Raw genomic sequence first — 21,908 nt, forward strand, 5'->3', positions numbered from 1 at the left:
GCTAAAGTGACAGATTATTCTGATTAGACTGTTCAGTGGTAAAAAGCTAAATCATGTCTCATATAGAAGTAGATCAGTGGATTATGAAACAATACCCTGCTGGCACCTGAGCCCAGGCAGAGGTCATTGGGTCAGGTGAAGCTGTCTACATAAAATTATTACATTTTTTATCATCATAATTTTCAACTGAAAGTGGTTCACTTAACAGCCATTCCCATATCATATACACTCCCATATGTATTAATTTGGACAGTGAAGCAAAAATGTGTACATTTGGCTCTATACTCCAGAATTTTGTATTTGAAATAAATAAAATGTTTCATATGAAGTGACAGTACGGAATGTCACCTTTTGTGTGAGGGAATTTTCATACACACCGGTTTTACTGTTTAGAAATTAAAGCACTTTATGTCTCTAGTCCCCTTCAAAAAATGCTAACCTCTCACCATTACCAATAACAGGGGAGGTTAGCATTTCTCACTCATCATTATTCAGGATTCATTCATGATTATCCATAATCATGGGAGAATCCACATTAATGTAGAAATGTTCAGAAACATATTCTATTCTTATTTCAAATAAAAGTGACTCTAAAATGACACAATACATTATTTACCATTCAGTTCCTACTGGGCAAGACATTATCCGAAACACAACCAAAACAAACTGCAAATGCTTCCAACAACAGTTTGTAGAGTCACAAGCTTGACATAGTCATTGCGTGCTAGGAATATGGGACCAAATACTAAACTTTTGACTACTTTAAGATACTATAATTTCATTGTTCCAAATAAAACTTATTCAAAATGGGGGGACTAGATACACAAAGTGATATCTAAACAGTAAAACAGATATATATGAAACATTTCATCTCATATCCAAAATGCTGGAGAATAGGGCCAAATGTACACATTTTTGCTTCTCTGCAGCACAATGTTATTCAATATAAATCATCACCAACCTTCTGGGTAAAGCAGGCTATTATTAAGTAACATATCCCTATACAATAAATTGGTGATTAGGATGAAATTAGTAGGACCATAGTTAATAGAAAAATCTATTAAAAGATGTCCAATGTTTTGCTGATTAAATGCATAGGGTCGAACGTAATTACAATACCTTGACTATTATGCATCTATCCGTTACAATCTATTATTATCTGTTGTTACATTGGTGGAGTTCGTTTTGCATAGCCCGGTGCCCCGGGTGGATGGCTATCTCACTTAAGGACCAAATGAATGGTCCTAAATTAACAACTCGGCTAACCCGGGACACCAGCCCGCGCAAAACGAACCGAATAATGTATCAATCAGTTGTTACAATGCATCGCCATCAACTCACAGCCAATCCCCTAAAACCAAACCGTACTTATTTCAATAATGATACGTTTGAACCAATCAGCTTATGGTGGGCGTGGAGAGGTCCTCTCGCCGGCTAAATTCATTCCTCAACGAGCACAATCGTTCTATTATACTAGAATGGCGACTGCTGTTTTCGGTCGTCAATGTACAACAGGCAGTAATACTGCAAAATCACACAAAGAACACCTGCGAAAAGGTAAGGATTCACGACGGAGACAGGCGGCTCTTTTGTTCCTCAACAACATATCTTTAGACGGAAGGCCTTTGTATCATCTCAGCAATGGAAACCACGGTCAAAGGGAGGCCGCCGAGCTCCGAAGTCGAGACGCCACCGGGGCACAGGCGACTGGACACCCTCTTTTCTCATCGAGTATCTACGGAACCGTCTCCCTTGTGGCACCCTCCTTGGCCGGTGGCGCTGCTCCTACTGTGGCGGGGATCAGTGGACTGAGCCCAGTCCCTCCTAATTTGGTCTTGTCTACAGACACGGGCTCAAGTACTGCTGTGCGGTGGAGTGAGGTGTTTTTTGAGGGAGTTGACCCCATGGTCCCACCAGATACCCATCTGTCCCCCACCTCTGGACCTCAGACATTCAATCCAAGTGCCAAATCATCATTTGCGCTCCAGACTCAGAATTCCGTTCCGGGGGATACACAAAGGTGGGAAATAGTATCTAACTACTACGTTTGTATTATAGGGTGGTAAAAAATAATGGATTAATCTGTCATAACCATCAGTCACGACTAACGTTAGGTGTTACTCACTCTGCTGTTGTATTCATTGTAACCAACATGGGCTGTTTCAAAGTTTGACAGAATAGGCCTGATTTATAAATGTGGTCTATTTACTTCCGCATATTTCATTTCAATATAGAAATCTACGGTAACGCAAATGGCCACAGACTAGACCTTACGTCAATTTGAGTTATTTAAATCTATTTCTCAAAGCAATCATTAGAACACGTCTTAATTGTCAGCAGCCACATTGGAAAAAAAGATTTCCCTGTCAAAGTCCTTTAAAAAAACTCTGCTGCGACAAATGTAGCTGAGGAACGCTCAACTCTGTTCTAGTATAAAGGCTGAGTTGAGTTGATTCAATAAGTTGTGCAGCACTTGTAGCTGAGGAACGCTTAGCTCCTTTTAGCAAAGCTAGTATCTTACGCACTAGTATTGCTAGGAATTGGCTTGTATAAAAAACGAAATAGCCCGTCAAAAGGCGAGAGGTTAAATACAATTCAATTTACTGCGAGTCTGCCCTGCAGATTGTCCATAGGGTTGGTTGGTCCTTATGCAGGGGGAAATTGGTCGCGCGATTTACTAGCAACAACCTTTATCATCAGTCGATACATGTACATATGTCAATTCTGAAAACGCTTACCTGTACCCGTTTGTTATGTACAACCGCGTTCCTTCCGCGGGATCCGAAATTCACACGTTTAATAAACCCTTATCGAATACAACCACTGACCTTTTCCTAATTTGGGTTGCTCAACTCAGCGCGAATGCTCATGTGCCAATTGTATCTCCGCTTACACCGAGGACGCTACGTCAGCAACACAAATGTGAGAAAAAGTAGGTATTGTTTACGTTTTTATAAAATAAATTTAGGAATTTTAGCACCGCGCGGAAGGACCGCGATTGTACAGGACAAACATACGTACTGTAGGCCTACAGGTAAGCGTTTCAGAATTGAACTTTTTTCAAGTACTGACTGCTGGCAAACTCAATGTTGTTACGAGCAAATCGGCGCCCAGTTATCAACATTCAACCCTGCCTTGATATAAGAGAACAGTTGGACGATCGCTTAGCTACTTATAGCAACGCTAGTATTTACACACTAGGGTTGCTGGAAATTGGCTTGCAAAAAAACGGAATCGTCCGCCAGAAGTTAAAATATTCTGTCCATTGTCTGTATAGTTGGTCCTTGTGCAGAGGGAAATTTGAGAACACACAATGGAATATAAAATTAAACGGAATTTCCACACGTGGGTCTGTTGTAGACCTATGAAGTTCCTCTCCTTACTCGTGTCAAAGTAAAAGTCCCCTACCATTTTTTTTTGTGCAGGTTTGGCGCACGTGCTGGACTTTTATTTTGACATGAGGTTATCAGAGCAAGTAGGTCTAAAAAAATACCCATGTTTGAGAAATCTCTTTAATTTATGTTCTATTAGATTGTTTTCTTCTCGATTTCCCCCCTGCACAAGGACCAACCCTATGGGCAATCGGCAGGACAGACTCGGAGTAAGTTGAAATTGAATTTTATTGAACTTCTCGCTTCTGAGGACTATTAGTTTTTTACATGCTAATTCCTAGCAATGCTAGTGTGTAAGATACTAGCAATCAAATTGTGTTGGTCACATACACATATTTAGCATCTGTTTCTAAAAACAGCTAAGCCTTCCTCAGCTACAAGTGCTGCACAACTCATCACTAAATTAAACTATTTAGTTCTAAATTAAACATATTTAGTTGGTATTGGTTTGTTTATTTTATCATTCTGTAATGCTGTGCTGACATTAATTGTTGTCAGGCCTGTGTTATCATCTCACCTTCTCCTGCCACCACATCTGTCTTGCTCTGCATCTTACCTCTCCATCATTCTCTCTGAACATGTTTAGAAAAACAAACATATTACTTCAACTCCCTCTCACACAACATTGTGATTTTGGCATTATTATTCAGACATGTCATGTAAATGAATCTTTAAGGTCTTCCTTAGTTTATTATTTCAAGAAAATGGTTCATTCTTCCTCCATATTTGTCTACCTCCATATTCTAAAACTCACTGACAAATTATATGGTACTGTTGCTACCTGTTGGTCCAGATATTAGACATTACTAATGTTGACGTTTAATTGACAATTATGTTTGTGTTCTCCATTTTGTCTTAGATCACGGAATCATTCGGGCTCTCCAAAACCTGTCAGGGTGGCCAAGAAGGTCCACTTTATCAAGAATATGAGGCAGTACGACACAAGAAGCAGCAGGTGAGTTTAAGTAGTAGATCGGGGGGGTGCAGGAGATGTGTGGTGTAAACTGTGTATTCTAATGAAGTGAACAACCAAAACAAAATGTATAAAGCATTCTTCTATAGGCTCAACAAGTGGTATCAAAAAAGTAATTCTAAATGGCATTGTAGTCACCCATGACATACAGGAAATGAATTGCATTCATAAGCATAGGCTTTATAGAGAAGAGGGAAGAAGATTGCAAAGAGACCTGCTGGAACTTAGATAACGCTCTTAAATGAGTAACAGAACGACTGTGTGGATTGCAACAGTGCATTTAATCAAATCAAAACACCAAAAAGGTGTCCTGTGGAAATATAACCCTCCCTGGCATTAACAGTAAAATAACCCATAGTTTAGTCCCATCTTACATATCACACTCAAGCTGCACTCAACCTATTCTCACTCTGTTTAACTTAGTCTCTTATTCAATGTGTTTATTATGAATGAGGAACCTGGGTGAGGCTTATAGGGCTACAGCCTAGTCAGGTTGTCTTAGAAAGAAAAGTTTCCCTGGAGACACAAAGATAAGACACACATTTTTCTAAACTTATCTGTTTCAACAAGGCAAACCGTTTTAGAAGACCTCTCATTTCTCCCTACCTGAAAATTACTTAATCATAGACAATATCACATCAATAGTCGTTTTTGCATGTTTTCCTGAACTTAGTGCAAAATGCAAATACAGTATTGCACGTTGCTGGCATGTTATAAGATGTTTTGCAATAACCAGAGCGATGTATTTAGAGAGATGGGACATTGCGGTTTCTATATCATAATACATTTACATGGTACTGCAGCCATGTTGGCGCACAATTAACATTACATGTGGAATATAATGCCTAGAAGGAGCATTATGGTGCATTTACATGACACTGGATGGTTCCGACCTTGAATATGTGGACACCTATAAGTACCTAGGTGTCTGGCTAGACTGCAAACTCTCCGTCCAGACCCATATCAAACATCTCCAATCGAAAATCAAATCAAGAATCGGCTTTCTATTCCGCAACAAAGCCTCCTTCACTCACGCTGCCAAGCTTACCCTAGTAAAACTGACTATCCTACCGATCCTCGACTTCGGCGATGTCATCTACAAAATCGCTTCCAACACTCTTCTCAGCAAACTGGATGCAGTTTATCACAGTGCCATCCGTTTTGTCACTAAAGCACCTTATACTACCCACCATTGCGACTTGTATGCTCTAGTCGGCTGGCCTTCGCTACATATTCGTCGCCAGACCCACTGGCTCCAGGTCATCTACAAGGCCATGCTAGGCAAAGCTCCGCCTTATCTCAGCTCACTGGTCACGATGGCAACACCCATCCGTAGCACGCGCTCCAGCAGGTGTATCTCATTGATCATCCCTAAAGCCAACACCTCATTCGGCCGCCTTTCGTTCCAGTACTCTGCTGCCTGTGACTGGAACAAATTGCAAAAATCGCTGAAGTTGGAGACTTTATCTCCCTCACCAACTTCAAACATCAGCTAGCTGAGCAGCTAACCGATCGCTGCAGCTGTACATAATCTATTGGTAAATAGCACACCCATTTTCACCTACCTCATCCCCACAGTTTTTATTTATTTACTTTTCTGCTCTTTTGCACACCAATATACCTGTACATGATCATCTGATCATTTATCACTCCAGTGTTAATCTGCAATATTGTAATTATTCGCCTACCTCCTCATGCCTTTTGCACACATTGTATATAGACTCCCCTTTTTTTCTCTGTGTTATTGACTTGTTAATTGTTTACTACATGTGTAACTCTGTGTTGTCTGTTCACACTGCTATGCTTTATCTTGGCCAGGTCGCAGTTGCAAATGAGAACCTGTTCTCAACTAGCCTACCTGGTTAAATAAAGGTGAAATAAAAAAATTAAAAAACACTTAAATGAAATGGCAGTCCTGTTAGACCTCCAGTAAAGATGGTATCCGCAGGAGGGGAAACTGTGCCACTGACCACCCAACAGCCGTAGTTATTGTTCCTGTTTTGTTAACGAAGCAGAACTGGGAGCGGCGTGGATTTGGTTAAAAAAAAAGTTACGTGAATTGCATATGCTGCTGTTCTATTGCGTGTGCAATGATGTCCGAGGGGGAAACAAATGTGTCCTTTGTTTGCAGTTGTAATATTGCTAACAGACGTGTCACTTTCACTGTTAAGGATTCCAGCTTTAACGTTACATGTGTGTTATATTAATAATGTGATGTACTGAATGTCTACAATTAGAACAATATTCAAAATGATAACATTTGGCCCAACTCTCTTAATATACAGTGCATTCAGAAAGTATTCAGACCCCTTGAATTTTTCTACATTTTGATACGTTACAGCCTTATTCTAAAATTGATAAAATTATTTTCCCTCTGCAATCTACACACAATACCCCATAATGACAAAGAAATAACAGGTTTTAGCAAATGTATTAAAAAAAAAACAGATACCCTATTTACATAAGTATTCAGACCCTTTTCTATGAGACTTAACATTTTTATAATTATTTATTACAAAAAAACACAAGGGGTAACATTAAAGTATTAGAACATGAAGGGCAAACAATACAACATCAAGACACTATCAAACATGTATCAGTCTTTCAGCAACAGAGCCATCCTTATGTGTGAGGGAGCGTGTGCATGATAGTGATATGAAATATGTCATAGTTTCCTTTTTCATGATCACAATCTTGTGACCCCCCCCCACAGTTCCCCAATAGCTGCCCCTCAACCATTCGAGACGGAATAAAAAAAATACAATTAATTTCATTCCTCACCCCCCCATGCACCAACAACTAAGAGAATGAACAAAAGGGAAAGACCGAAGAAAACAGCAAACAACAATGCAAAAAAAAAAAAAAATAATAAAAAAAACAAACAAAGGACATCAAGGACAACTGATTTCATAACATCAATGCCTACTTTATGTTTGTGTGCATGTCTGGCATTATTGAATGTATGTGTGTGTTCTTGTATGTGTGTGTATATGCATGTGTACAAACACCTGCATCAGCCTCAGGCAAACCGGCATTAGTTGTAAAAACACTGCCACTAACATGCTGACCAGATCGGACACGTCGTGTAGCCGAGCATCGCAAAATAAATGTAGAAATCCATGTTATTCAATTATTGCACCTACACTGCTCGCACGCGCCAACGAGCGTCTGCGATGCCAAGGGCTAAAATAGAACTCCTTTCTATTTCTGAAGTGGTTCTTGCTGAAAGTCCTGCCTCTCCCATCTCCTCATTGGTTTATAGAAGCAGGTACCCACGTGTCATCTCCTCATTGGTTATACCCACGTGGGTGATTGAAAGACAAACTGTTTTGCCGGTTGTCGTGGTAATACTATGAAAGTTTAAATGCCGACCACCATATAAGTTCAGAGATGAAAAAGCCTGGAAGGAGGAGAGATGACTAGAAACGATTCGGTTGGCCGTTTTTATGTGTGGATTAATTGTCGGAGTAGAGGACCTTGTGCAGTTCAGGTAAAATAACAACTCAATATTTATATCCCAGGACAAATTAGCTAGCAACGGCAAGCTAGCTAAATAGGACAAATTGGCTAGCAAGTTAACTAGCTAAATTGCCATACATGTTTAATGCTTTTCGACCTGTCCCCAAATTAATGTCATTAAATCAGAGTTTGTTTTGATATTTTAACCTGCGTGTCGTGATCGCTTTTGGTGTGGGGGGACAAAATAAATCTCTGCACGATGGCGCACGCGTGCAGACGGTTTGGGCTCCGTGTTAGTGTCATTCAAATGTACTTTTATTCTGTTTTATTTGGACTTATTATTATTATTATTATTATTATTATTTGACTGACCCGGTTTCTCCAGATCTCCTAACAGTACTATTTCTAGGGTCAATTTTAGATCAATGCAATGCATTTTCATCCATTCCTGAACCCAAGACCAGAAACAGGCTACCTGAGGGCAATACCAAAATGAATGATCTATTGATTCTATATCCTCACAACAAAATCTGCAGAGCTTTGATGATTTTATGCCCCAAATATTAAACATTTTGTTGGTGGCAAGAATTCTATATAATAATTTTATCTGAAAAGCACAAAGTCTTGAATCTTGCGTTGTTTTATATAATAACTCATACACCCTGTACCATGGAATCGGTACATCAAATCTCTTCCCAACTATTTTGCAATCTGTATGGCACAGTTGGCAACATCCTGGTCCTCAAATGAAACTGGTATACATTCCTATTTATGCTATTTGTATTCCTCTGCCAGTTTTGATCCTTTATATCAGGCAGACAGACCAGTTCCCTACCTCCTCCCGCTGCCACCCGCCTCCTCCATTTTTGGGGCAATGCTGTAATCAATTGGTTGTACTCTTGGATTGAGCAGACCTTCCCGTACAATTCTGATAACTCCACGAAGGACATACCATTACAATATCATTTAAGAACAAAATACCCTTTTCAAACATCTTTCCCATAAATACAGGTATTTTATCAACCAGCACATTTGAGTTCAGCCATAATGTGTTCTATCTTTCCAGTGGGATGAAATTGTAGCCAACTCTGCAATGCTTGTTTGAAAAAGACATACTTTTTTCAAAGTATCTAACTTTCAATTAATCGAAAAAAAGACATGGCAATCTGCACAAAGGCAATTTAAAAAAAATGGATGAGCTTTTCTTAGTAATCTACTTGAGAACCATTTAGGGTTAAACTTTTGAATGAGTGAAGCTTTTAGAGAGATTTAGTGCTTTTATATTTAATAATCTCAACCCACCCAATTGATATTCATTATATAGATAGGCTCGTTTTATTTTGTCTGGTTTAGCATCCCAGATAAAGCAAAATATGTTTTGCTCATATGATTTGAAAAACGAATCATCAGGAGTAGGCAGCGCCATAATTGAGTAAACTGAGATATGACTAAGGAGTTAATCAGGGCAATTTGCCATAAATAGACAGGTATTTACCTCTCCATGGTTTGTGGTGGCTTCTGCTTTTACCAAATGAGGAGAGTTACAAACTTCACACACCAGTCAGAGTTATACTTAAACTACATATTTAATAATAAGAGCTTTGCAATAACAATTTGACTTTCAATGATGCGCCATCTCTAATGAACCATTTGAAAGTACCAACAGAAAAGTACAGATCCTAAGATCTTTTACAGACAAGATACACCCCTCTCAACCTACATGATGAACCACAGATCTTGGGAACAGTTCACAAAGGGACTTTATAATTGAGAAAGGAGTATTCCTTAGCCAGATAACATTCACTATAAATTATCATTCAGTTTGGTCCCTAAGACGAGGTTCTAATCTTGTTCCTGGATAAATCAATTGTCAACTCTAACATCTCAAGTAGACCCCCTCTTGACCCCACTTCTGGACGAGCTCACTGAGGAGAGTGAACCTCTAGGTCATACACTATTCCAGAATAAGTACAACTTCAGAGAGGACATAAAATGGTTCCAGATACTGCCCTACACCCCAATGCAAAAGAAGGGAGTGACTTGCACAGACATTGTGGAGACAAGTAATTGGTTCCCCCTTAATCACGCCATCTCTTCACATGGTTTAACAGATACATTCACATATGAAGACAATGTTCCATCCTGTCCTCTACCCTTTCTGATATTCTGCATAGCACCAGCGACATGTAAAAGACAAGCCTGACCTTTCCCCTCGCTGGGCCCCAAGTGACTGAGCCACATCTGAGGGAAGAAATGCAACTGCCAACACTAGAGTCTATTAGAAATACATTCCAATAAAAAGTATATCACATACGAATATAATGCAGATATGACATCTTAATTACTTATGTTACCCAACTAATTCTGATTCATACACCACAGGTTGCAGGATCTTGTCTATTTTTACAAGTTTTCTATTGAAATTCATAGTGGAGAGCTTATTTATATGTTTTGTGATATGAATACCGAGTATGTCTACTTCACCATCAGCCCATTTTATAGGTAAGCTGCAAGGTAATGTAAAAGTTGTATTTTTAAGGATCCAATACGTAACATTGTACACTTATCATGATTAGGTTTTAGTCCAGAGAGTACAGAAAAGGTATCTTTAATGAGACGCTGCAGGGATTTAGCTAACGGACTTAACATAAAACTTGAGTCATCGGCATACATGGACACCTTTGTTTTTAAGCCTTGGATTTATAATCCTCTAATGTTGTTGTTGGATCTTGTTGGAGCATTTCGATGGCCATAACGACTAGATATGGTGACAGCGGACACCCTTGTTTAACTCCTCTTGACAATTAAAAAAACTCTCTGAGAAGTAGCCGTTATTTACTATTTTACACCTGGGGTTGCTATAAATTATTTTTACTATGAGACTTGATATTGAGATCAGGTGCATTGTTTCCATTGATCATCCTTGAGATGTTTTACAACTTGATTGGAGTCCACCTGTGGTAAATTCAATTGATGGACATGATTTGGAAAGGCACACAGCTGTCAATATAAGGTCCCACAGTTGACACTGCATGTCAGAGCAGAAATTTTGGAATTGTCCGTAGAACTCCGAGACAGGATTTTGTCAGTGAACAGATCTGGGGAAGGGTACCAAAACATTTTTACAGCATTGAATGGCTCCAAGAACCGTGGCCTCCATCATTCTTAAATGGAAGAAGTTTAGAACCACCAAGACTCTTCCTAGACCTGACCGCCTGGCCAAACTAAGTAATCTGGGGAGAAGGGCCTTGGTCAGGGAGGTGACCAAGAACCCCATGGTCACTCTGACAGAGCTCCAGAGTTCCTAATCTCAGCAGCACTCCACCAATCAGGTATTTATGGTAAAGTTACCAGACAAAAGCCACTCCTCAGTAAAAAACACATGACCGTTCACTTGGAGTTTGCCAAACGGCACCTAAAGGACTCTCAGACCATGAGAAACATCTCAACGATGTTCAATGGAAACGGGAGGCACCTGAGCTTATTTTCGAGTCTCATAGCAGGGTCTGAATACTTATGTAAGGTATTTCTGATTTTTGGTTTTAATACATTTGCAAAAATGTCTTAACCTGTTTTCGCTTTGTCATTATGGGGTATTGTGTGTAGATTGCTGAGGAAATTGTTTTATTTAATCCATTTAATAATAAGGCTGTAATGTAACAAACTGTTTTGAAAAGTAGGGGTCTGAATGCTTTCCGAAGGCACCATACACATTGTACTAATAAGTGCATTACTAATGCTGTAGTTAACTGTAGTTTGGGGCATTCTTGAATTGCGGTGGGATTTGGGCACTACATACATTTAAATTTAAAAAGGCTTTCCATTCTAAATCAACTAATATGCGTTTTCTTTTTACATTAGGATAACGTGCCACCAGTAGGAGTAGTAACACCAGTGAGACATTTTTGGTTATTCAGGATTTTTAAAACTGTAGCCCAGATACTCAAATCTAAGGTCATTAACTCTTTAAAAATGTATTTCAATTATATGGTTAGGGCTGCAATACAGTATGTTCCTTTGTGGGCGACCCGACCCGTTTATTATGTGACTGTAGCTGTTGTTTGTGTAGACTGACACTGCGAATGTTCTGTGTGCTTGTACTTGCTATCTGTATCCTGCAGGATCATGATGATTTGTGCCAAGCGGTCTCTATGTGCTGCTTTCTCAGTGCTGCCCTATGGAGAGCGTATTCACCTCAGGTACAGACACATAGCCCTAACCAACTACAGCCCACCTCTATCCCTCTGTCTCACTATATGACCCAGCCATCCTCTCGTGTGTCCTGAATCGCCATCAGGAAAGGAGTTGCGTTTTGATGATAACAGGTTTTAATGTGGAGCTGCATAATAATTATATAATGTATGCCATTTAGCAGACACTTTTATCCAAGTGACTTAGTCATGCATTCATACATTTTACGAGGCATGATGGTGACATGAGTAGATTCTTTCTGCACACCCAGTGACCCAAAGTTGGAGGTGCACAAACGACAGCTGTCCTCTGGGGTGGCATCTGACCTGTTCCCTGGCCTGGAGGGCCTGGGGGTGGAGCTAGGTGCATATGGAAAGGTAAGGTTGAACTGGAGAGTAATTGCACACTGCCTGTCTGTGCTTTGTTTGTAAACGTCTCTTTCCTCATCAGACGGTATCGTACGCCCAGTTCCTTTTCCCCACTAATGCCTTGGTGAGACCGAAGAGCAGTGGAGCACTAGAGCCCAGCACAACACAGACCCCCCTGTCACGTTACCAATGCAACGGCCAGAAGAACTACACCACCCCGTCTCGACTCAACAGCACCATAGGACAGGACCTGAGTACGCTCCACTTCACTAGAATACAGGTTACATGCATTCTCTCTTTGGCAAATAGTTTTTGCAATATTACTGTCTTCTCATTTAATATCATTTTTACAGATATAGAAGACCTGCCAGACTATGATCCCTACCTACTCAGTGACCCTCAGTGGCCTTGCGGGAGACACAAGAGAGTTCTTATATTCTCATCATATGTGGTAAGCATTCCTATAACATTATACATGTTACATACACCTCACCACATTACTTTGTGTCTAGACAATACATCACATGACACACTGACAATCCAGAATGCTCGGATTTTGTTCAGTAGCACCATTATCAACTTAAAACATTCCATATCGTAAGGGATTTTATTGACAAGTAAACTTAACTGCACATAGTAAACACCATCATAATGCAATCTCTATGAATAGGATGAAAGCCAAGTTCTCATATTTATCTTGTTCCCTGTCTTCCAGACGACTGTTATTGAGTATGTAAAGCCGTCGGACCTGAAGAAAGACATGAATGAGACGTTTAAGGAGAAGTTCCCCTATATTAAACTAACCCTCAGCAAGATAAGAAGGTGTACGGTGCATGAACACGTTGTGCATTTTTGTCTACTGTCTGTTTCAATCTCTGAAAATCACATTTGTATCTTTGTCTCCAAACCATGCATTTACATATGCAAATCCTGCATATCTGCCTACCATACACACCCATGTGTAACCTCCCTCCTGTTTGACAGCCTGAAGTGGGAGATGCGTGCGGTGGGAGAGGAGTGCAGTTTGCAGCCGGTCACAGTGGCCATGGCATTTGTGTACTTTGAGAAACTGGTGCTGCAGGGCCGCCTGAACAAGCAGAATAGGAAGTTGGTGTCTGCAGCCTGCGTCCTACTGGCAGCCAAGATCAGCAGTGACCTGAAGAAGCAGGAGGTCCGACAGCTGATTGATGTGAGTGAAGTCGTGTTTTTTTACACGTACAGTTGAAGTCAGAAGTTTACATGCACTTAGGTTGGAGTCATTAAAACTCATTTTTCAACCACTCTACAAATGTCTTGTTAACAAACTATAGTCTTGGTAAGTCGGTTAGGACATCTACTTTGTCCATGACACAAGTAATTTTTCCAACAATTGTTTACAGACAGATTATTTCACATAATTCACTGTATCACAATTCCAGTAGGTCAGAAGTTTACATACAGTGGGGGCAAAAAAGTATTTATTCAGCCACCAATTGTGCAAGTTCTCCCACTTAAAAAGATGAGAGGCCTGTAATTTTCATCATAGGTACCACTTCAACTATGACAGACAAAATAAGAAAATGTATTTGCAAATTATGGTGGAAAATAAGTATTTGGTCACCTACAAACAAGCAACATTTCTGGCTCTCACAGACCTGTAACTTATTCTTTAAGAGGCTCCTCTGTCCTCCACTCGTTATCTGTATTAATGGCACCTGTTTGAATGTATCAGTATAAAAGACACCTGTCCACAACCTCAAACAGTCACACTCCAAACTCCACTATGGCCAAGACCAAAGAGCTGTCAAAGGACACCAGAAAAAAATCGTAGACCTGCACCAGGCTGGGAAGACTGAAACTGCAATAGGTAAGCAGCTTGGTTTGAAGAAATCAACTATGGGAGCAATTATTAGGAAATGGAAGACATACAAGACCACTGATAATCTCCCTCGATCCGGGGCTCCACGCAAGATCTCACCCCGTGGGGTCAAAATGATCACAAGAACGGTGAGCAAAATTCCCAGAACCACACGGGGGGACCTAGTGAATGACCTGCAGAGAGCTGGGACCAAAGTAACAAAGCCTCCCATCAGTAACACACTATGCCACCAGGGACTCAAATCCTGCAGTGCCAGACGTGTCCCCCTGCTTAAGCCAGTACATGTCCAGGCCCGTCTGAAGTTTGCTAGAGAGCATTTGGAGGATCCAGAAGAAGATTGGGAGAATGTCATATGGTCAGACGAAACTGAAATATTACTTTTTGGTAAAAATTGAACTTGTCGTGTTTGGAGCACAGAGAATGCTGAGTTGCATCCAAAGAACGCATTACCTACTGTGAAGCATGGAGGTGGAAATATCATGCTTTGGGGCTGTTTTTCTGCAAAGGGACCAGGACGACTGATCCGTGTAAAGGAAAGAATGAATGGGGCCATGTATCGTGAGATTTTGAGTGAAAACCTCCTTCCATCAGCAAGGGCATTGAAGATTAAACATGGCTGGGTCTTTCAGCATGACAATGATCCCAAACACACCGCCCGGGCAACGAAGGAGTGGCTTCGTAAGAAGCATTTCAAGGTCCTGGAGTGGCCTAGCCAGTCTCCAGATCTCAACCCCATAGAAAATCTTTGGAGGGAGTTGAAAGTCTGTGTTGCCCAGCAACAGCCCCAAAACATCACTGCTCTAGAGGAGATCTGCATGGAGGAATGGGCCAAAATACCTGCGACAGTGTGTGAACCTTGTGAAGACTTACAGAAAACATTTGACCTCTGTCATTGCCAACAAAGGGTATATAACAAAGTATTGAAATAAACTTTTGTTATTGACCAAATACTTATTTTCTACCATAATTTGCAAATAAATTCATAAAAAATCCTACGTGATTTTCTGGATTTTTATTTTCTCATAGTTGAAGTGTACCTATGATGAAAATTACAGGCCTCTCTCATCTTTTTAAGTGGGAGAACTTGCACAATTGGTGGCTGACTAAATACTTTTTAGCCCCACTGTACACTAAGTTGACTGTGCCTTTAAACAACTTGATGTCATCAGAAATTGATGTCATGGCTTTAGAAGCTTCTGATAGGTTAATTGACATCATTTGAGTCAATTTGAGGTGTACCTGTGGATGTATTTCAAGGCCTACCTTCAAACTCAGTACCTCTTTGCTTGACATCATGGGAAAATCAAAAGAAATCAGCCAAGACCTCAGAAAAAAATTGTCTGGTTCATCCTTGGGAGCAATTTCAAAATTCCCGAAGGTACCACGTTCATCTGTATAAACACCATGGGACCACGCAGTCGTCATACCACTCAGAACGCATCTCCTTCCTGTCTCCTAGATGAACGTACTTTGGTGCTAAAAGTGCAAATCAATCCCAGAACAACAGCAAAGGACCTTGTGAAGATTCTGGAGGAAACGGGTACAAAAATATCTATATCCACAGTGAAACGAGTCCTATATTGACATAACCTGAAAGGCCGCTCAGCAAGGAAGAGCCATTGCTCCAAAACCGCCATAAAATAGCCAGACTACGGTTTGCAACTGCACATGGGGACAAAGATTACTTTTTGGATATATGTCCTCTGGTCTGATGAAACAAAAATAGAACTGTTTGGCCATAAGGACCATTGTTATGTTTGGATGAAAAGGGGGGAGGCTTGCATGCCGAAGAACACCATCCCAACTGTGAAGCACGGGGGTGCCAGCATCATGTTGTGGGGGTGCTTTGCTGCAGGTGGGACTGGTGCACTTCACAAAATAGATGGATTCATGAGGGAGGAAATTATGGATATATTGAAGCAACATCTCAAGACATCAGTCAGAATGTTAAAGCTTGGTCGCAAATGGGTCTTCCAAAAGGACAATGACCACAAGCATACTTCCAAAGTTGTGGCAGAATGGCTTAAGGACAACAAAGTCAAGATATTGGAGTGGCCATCACCAAGCCCTGACCTCAATCCTATAGAATATTTGTGGGCAGAACTGAAAAAGTGTGTACGTGCAAAGAGGCCTACAAACCTGACTCAGTTACACCAGTTCTGTCAGGAGGTAAAAAATAATAATTATCTCTACTATTCTGACATTTCACATTCTTAAAATAAAGTGGTGATCTTAAGTGACCTAAAACAGGGAATTTTGACTAGGATTAAATGTCAGGAATTGTGAAAAACTGAGTTTAAATGTATTTGGCTAAGGTGTATGTAAACTTCTGACTTCAACTGTACATATTGGTCATTTAGCAGACACTCTTCTCCAGAGCGACTTACAATCAAGTAGCACTCCTAACATGCAATTGTATTATTCAACCTACCCATTTGAGCATTGCATACATTTTAAGAATTGTGTTTTAAAATGTATGGATCATTTCTCACGTCAGGATCACTTGAAATAATATAATTATTACGGTAATCAGAGCATTGGGCAGTAACGTAGGAGGTTGTCTTCTCGTTCTTAGCACCCCTTCTCTTTCTCCATGGTTGAGCAGAAGCTAGAGGAGCGTTTTCGTATAAACCGCCGGGAGTTGATTCCATTGGAGTTCCCTGTCCTGGTTGCCTTGGAAATGGGGCTCTACCTCCCTGACAGCAAGGTAATGCCGCACTACCGCAGGCTGGTACAGCAGGGCTAGACTGGAGGTGGCCCGGAGAACTGGCCTGTGACAGTTTTGATATTTAAGTCCTGATGATATTGATTGGAAATGCTGATCCTGAATCAGCACCTTGAGAGATGCACCTTCTACCCTAGAATCTGTTCAGGTGTAGCAGGCCAGCCCAGCTTACAATGCTCCTTATAAAAATAAAGTTTAGGTACTCTATTTATTTGATTGAATGCAATCCAATATCTTGATAACTTGATATGATAATATCTTGGTAATAGAATGAAGGATTTTTAAGAATATTTTCTGCAAAGCTGTTGGACTTTTTTCCTATGTTTTGATTCTTGTTGGGTCAGCTTGTTCTAAACTTCTTTCTGGGTGGTATATGGCATTCTGATGTGAATGTTTTTTTCATAGAAGGGTTCAAAACCATGTTTATTTGTACAAAAAGTACACTTTAAATATTTGCTAAAAATTAGCTCAAAAACTGAGTGTAGGATGGCAACCCGGTGGGGGTGTCTGAAAGAACACGGAGGACTTTTACTATTCCCTAGTTTAGCTCTTTAGGTCTTAAAGGCATTGGTGCTCGGATGAGTGGCAATGAAGGGTTACATGTGATCAGATGACAGATGTAGATGGGTTTTAGTTGTCAGCACACGCATCTGTTTGTATCCGTTGTACGTACTGGTTTGGTTGCTTGTGAGAAGAGGGCTAATGACTGAAGGTGAGAGCACAGATCTCCCGAGGGTTGACTTGTTCAAAGTTTTAAAAAACAATCAAAAAATCAAACCAGATTAAGACTTGCAGTGCATTCAAAATGCATGACAGTGCTTTGTTATAGATGATGTCACAGATCACGTTAAAGGTGGTGATTGTTCCTTCTAATCCTCTGTACTTTCATTTCTAACTGTGGGAAGAAGTTTTAACTTAAACTCTATTTAAAGTATGTGTCTAAGGTCCTCATTATGTGATGTTGATGGTTGCCATATCAGTTTGAAATCATTTAGACGCCCTGAAGTAATTCCCTGTCCAAAGGTAGAGAAATTTTGTTTTTTTGTGTGTAAATTGTGCCTGGTATTTGTATCTTTGCTCATTATAGCTTGTGTTGATCTTACTATTTATTGACTCACATTGGACTTAAAAGGCCTCATGTGATTGAGATGACACTCTGGCCAGCCCAGAACTCTCATCCTCAGTTGTTTGTATTCTACCATTTGTTTAGGACTTTGCTTGGATGGTATTTATTACCCTTTTCTTTGGTTGGAATCTCAACAGTTTTGATCATGTCAGTTCTGTAGCTAGCAATCAGTCTAATTGTGTAGACTTTAAATCACCACTGTGCTGCCTCAACTCAACTGCCTCTTTGATGTTCTATTTCACAAATTACTTTTCTGCTGTGAATGGTTTTGTTAAGTTGCATGGTTCAGTCAAACTTCATATCAGTACTTGGTTGGTATTGTATATCAACACCCAGGTATAGGATTTGCAATAAGTATTCTTACCATATTGTTCAAAGTACTGGATCATCCACAAGCCAGTTGTCATTTTTTTTAGCTCAGGAAATATCTTTGAATTAATGCTTTATTTTCCACTGATCATTCTGAGATCATGGGATTTATCAAACAAACTCTGGAATGAGAGCAGGTAGAAACCAGTTATTTGTGTGTCCTAAAAAGTGTATTTATTTACAGTATTTCTTGTGTATTTCTCTTAATTTGCATTGTATAATGCCACTTGACAAAACAGTAAGAAGTGCCTAAAACCACCATGAGTTAAATGACGTATCAGTCCTATCCAGATATTATTCCCTCTTGTATTTCACTCTCTTATTGCTGTTGGTGTTTCACCGTATCTGTGAATATCATGGGAAATTGGACTCTGCATAATGTGAAGCTCATTGTTCTTTGAGTGATCTTGGAAAAAACGTTTTGTACGGTAATGTGCAGGTTTCTGCTGTGGTGTGACTGGATGTCTTTGTTTTGCAAATGTATGCTTAAATCACCTCATGTAATTGGTTTAGAATGTGAAATGGTAGAACTTCTGACAAATTTGTGATCATGGATGGTGTCAATTTTGTAAAAGTATATTTTTAAATCAGAAAATATATTTAAACATTTTCTAACCATTAAGACCACATGACTGGAGTGTTTTATTTTAGATTTTTTTTTTAGGCCAGGAAGCTACAGGTCACATTGGCACGTGTAGCTGTCACTAGTCTATCAAGGCCCAAATTCTAAACAGTCACAATATCAGGGAACACATTTTAATGTTGTTGATTCAAGCTCTGATTTGAGCATGTGTGCATCAATTTGTTATAATTTTAACACCCAATTTGAGGGTAGGTGTCTTTACATTCCATTAAATATATATTCTGATAGGAAATGGTAGACCGCTTCAGTGCTCTAAATAACAAATCAGCTAGTAAATTGTTTTAATAAAATATTTAGTCAAACTGGACTAACACAGGTACTAATCCAAACTCATATCTTTGTCATCATCCTTGTCTTTGGAATTATTGTCCTCATGGTCAGACCTGCTGTCTGTCTCCATGGCTTTAGCAAAAGCCTCAATGTCTGGAATGGAGGAAAGCTCAATTAGAATTTCACTCATGAAAACAGCCGGTCATAACCTCTTATGGAAATCTTATTCAAAATGGTAGACACTAATGTTATATAGGAATATCTGCACAGGCACACGTGCATGTTATGTGTTCTCTAAACAATGAAACGACAAACAAGGTCCCTGGGTTCATGTTTTGTGGGCCGATACAGGACACTGACCTCCTTTGTTATCTTCTGTTGGCAGCCCAAACTGGTTCATTAGAGGCCCCAACTGCCCTGAAGCCAGGGCACTACTGAACAGACCCATGGCCTACAAAGAGAATAATCACTGCTTTACATCATACATACTCATACAGTAGTATATGAAATTTAGCACTCGAGTGGTAACTAAAAGAAAGACCAGGGTCACTTTATCATACTATAGTAAGTGTTCTGAGAACACGGATACTCAAGTGTGCTCCACAGAGCAGTTTTTTTGTGTGGTATACCTGCTGAAACTGTGGGGAGGTGAGTATGTGGTGGAGTTGTTGGTGCTCTGAGGCAGGGCCTCTCCTGACGGGAGGAAAGGCAGAAGCCTCTCCTGGACCTCCGCATTGGCCAGGATAGGAGCCATGATCTCAGGGGTCACAACACTATCCAGGTTCACTGTAGAGAGAACAGTCATTCATATTTCATACAGACATCAGACAGGTGATCAATACAGAGGGCCATTCTCAACTTCAGTCATGTATCTACTGCTGTAAGGCTTTATTTCCCTGGTAACAGCATGATTACAGTCCCTTATTTCATTGTAAATGTCTTCAAGAGACTCCTTATTGCGCTGTCAACTGTTCTAAACTGTTGAGCTGCTCTATAATTTAGTTTAGTCCCTCACCTCCCTGCCCGGCTGCAGGTACATTCATGGTTGCTAGGATACTCTGCAGGTCACTCAGCTGGATTGACTGGGTGAGGCCGGCTGTGAGGGAGGGGGCAACAGGGGTGGCGGGTGAGGCCATGGGTGACACTTCTAAATGTAGAATAAGCTATCTGTAAAAGTTGGCCAAGTATTGAGTGTGTAGTCTAAGCTGGAGAGAGACAAGTGTATACATGTACTAAATTAATTCATTTAGTAGTGAAGTGAGTGTTGGCTTGTGGTACCTTGAAGAGGAGTTGCCGGCTGCAGGACCTCCACTACTTAGCAGGCTGGCCAGGCCCGGTCCAGCCAGAGCCCCAAGACCTCCTACAGACAGACACATGACAGAAATAGGGAGCAGATTTTTCATTTGTCTCCCAAATAATCCTGTTATGATAGACATCGTTGCAATTATTAACAACTCAATAGTCAGGCACTCCAGTCCAGAACACATTCTCAGTCAATCCAGCTAATCCAGCTATCGGGTGTTTAAAGCACATTGCTACGAGTGGTAAAAAAAAAAAGACTGTACACTAAACAATAGCTACTTATCAAGACCTCCCAGTCCAATGAGCTGGTTGTGACTCATGTTACCGAGGAGACTCTGCAGTCCACCCTCGCCTAGGACAGAAGAATGCTAAATGTTCCCGAACGGATCAACACATCATGCACAAAGGAGACATCCGTTACACTCACCCCCCTTTTGACCTCCTCCTTTTCCGCAGCAACCAGTTATCCAGGTCAGCAGCATCAATGTAACAACTTTATACCGTCTCCTCGTCCATACCTGGGCGCGAACCAGGGACCCTCTGCATACATCAACAGTCACCCTCGTAGCATCGTTACACATCGCTCCACAAAAGCCGCGGCCCTTGCAGAGCAAGGGGAACTACTACCTCAAGGTCTCATAGCAAGTGACGTCACCGATTGTAACGCTATTTAGCGCGCACCACCGCTAACTAAGCTAGCTGTTTCACGTCCGTTACATGAGTCTTTCATATACCCTGATGAAGACAGCTTGGCTGTCGAAACGTTGGATATTACATTTTTGCATCTGAACTCCTAGAGTGTGCGGCTCTCCTTTATTTTCAAGTTTTCTACTCCGCTAGCCAGCACCTCGCCTAAATAGGTGTGCGTTTCTTTTTCTTCTAGACCGAGTCCTTTAGGTACCTTTTGGCAAACTCCAAGTGGGCTGTCATGTGCCTTTTACTGAGGAGTGGCTTCCGTCTGGCCGCTCTGCAGAGATTGTTGTCCTTGTGGAAGATTCTCCACAGAGGAACTCCAGAGCTCTGCCAGAGTGACCATGGAGTTTTTGGTCACCTCCCTGACCAAGGCCCTTCTCCCCCGATTGGACAGTTTGGTGGGGCGGCCAGCTCTAGGAAGAGTCTTTGTGGTTCCAAACTTCTTCCATTTAAGAATGATGGAGGCCAATGTGTTCTTGGGGACCTTCAATGCTGCAGAAACTTTTGGTACCCTTTCCACAGACCGTGCTTCGACACAA

The 21,908-nt window shown here is 40.7% G+C and overlaps 1 protein-coding gene and 1 pseudogene across 4 annotated transcripts; one reads left to right on the top strand and one right to left on the bottom strand.

Annotated features, from left to right (window-relative positions):
- The first annotated feature begins 1,352 nt into the window (after nt 1-1,352).
- On the top strand, nt 1,353-19,085 carry LOC118360806 (CDK5 and ABL1 enzyme substrate 2-like). Of its 4 annotated transcripts, none has more exons than XM_035740241.2 (9): nt 1,358-2,020; nt 4,252-4,347; nt 11,946-12,023; nt 12,287-12,392; nt 12,466-12,637; nt 12,737-12,834; nt 13,099-13,205; nt 13,368-13,572; nt 16,817-19,085. In XM_035740241.2, exons 1-9 carry the CDS (start codon nt 1,380-1,382, stop codon nt 16,985-16,987), a joined length of 1,674 nt encoding a protein of 557 aa, XP_035596134.2. In that variant the 5' UTR covers nt 1,358-1,379; the 3' UTR covers nt 16,988-19,085. The 4 variants fall into 4 exon arrangements, with proteins under 4 accessions (XP_035596131.2, XP_035596134.2, XP_035596133.2 ...); XM_035740242.2 differs by having other exon boundaries at nt 1,370-2,020; nt 16,847-19,085; XM_035740238.2 differs by having other exon boundaries at nt 1,353-2,020; nt 13,099-13,572.
- LOC118360809 (proteasomal ubiquitin receptor ADRM1-like) lies at nt 18,467-21,594 on the bottom strand (annotated as a pseudogene).
- Between the last annotated feature and the right edge of the window lie 314 nt (nt 21,595-21,908).

The sequence above is a fragment of the Oncorhynchus keta genome, chromosome 28 (assembly GCF_023373465.1).
Source record: "Oncorhynchus keta strain PuntledgeMale-10-30-2019 chromosome 28, Oket_V2, whole genome shotgun sequence".
Taxonomy (NCBI): Eukaryota; Metazoa; Chordata; class Actinopteri; order Salmoniformes; family Salmonidae; genus Oncorhynchus; species Oncorhynchus keta.

What these genes read in the sequence shown, in the direction of transcription:
- LOC118360806 (XM_035740238.2), top strand. Translation starts at nt 1,380, where the DNA reads ATGATACGTTTGAACCAATCAGCTTATGGTGGGCGTGGAGAGGTCCTC. An exon ending in GGAGAGCGTATTCACCTCAG is followed by an intron (nt 12,024 to 12,286) that starts GTACAGACACAT and finishes CTGCACACCCAG; the next exon opens with TGACCCAAAGTTGGAGGTGC. An exon ending in TTATATTCTCATCATATGTG is followed by an intron (nt 12,835 to 13,098) that starts GTAAGCATTCCT and finishes CCTGTCTTCCAG; the next exon opens with ACGACTGTTATTGAGTATGT.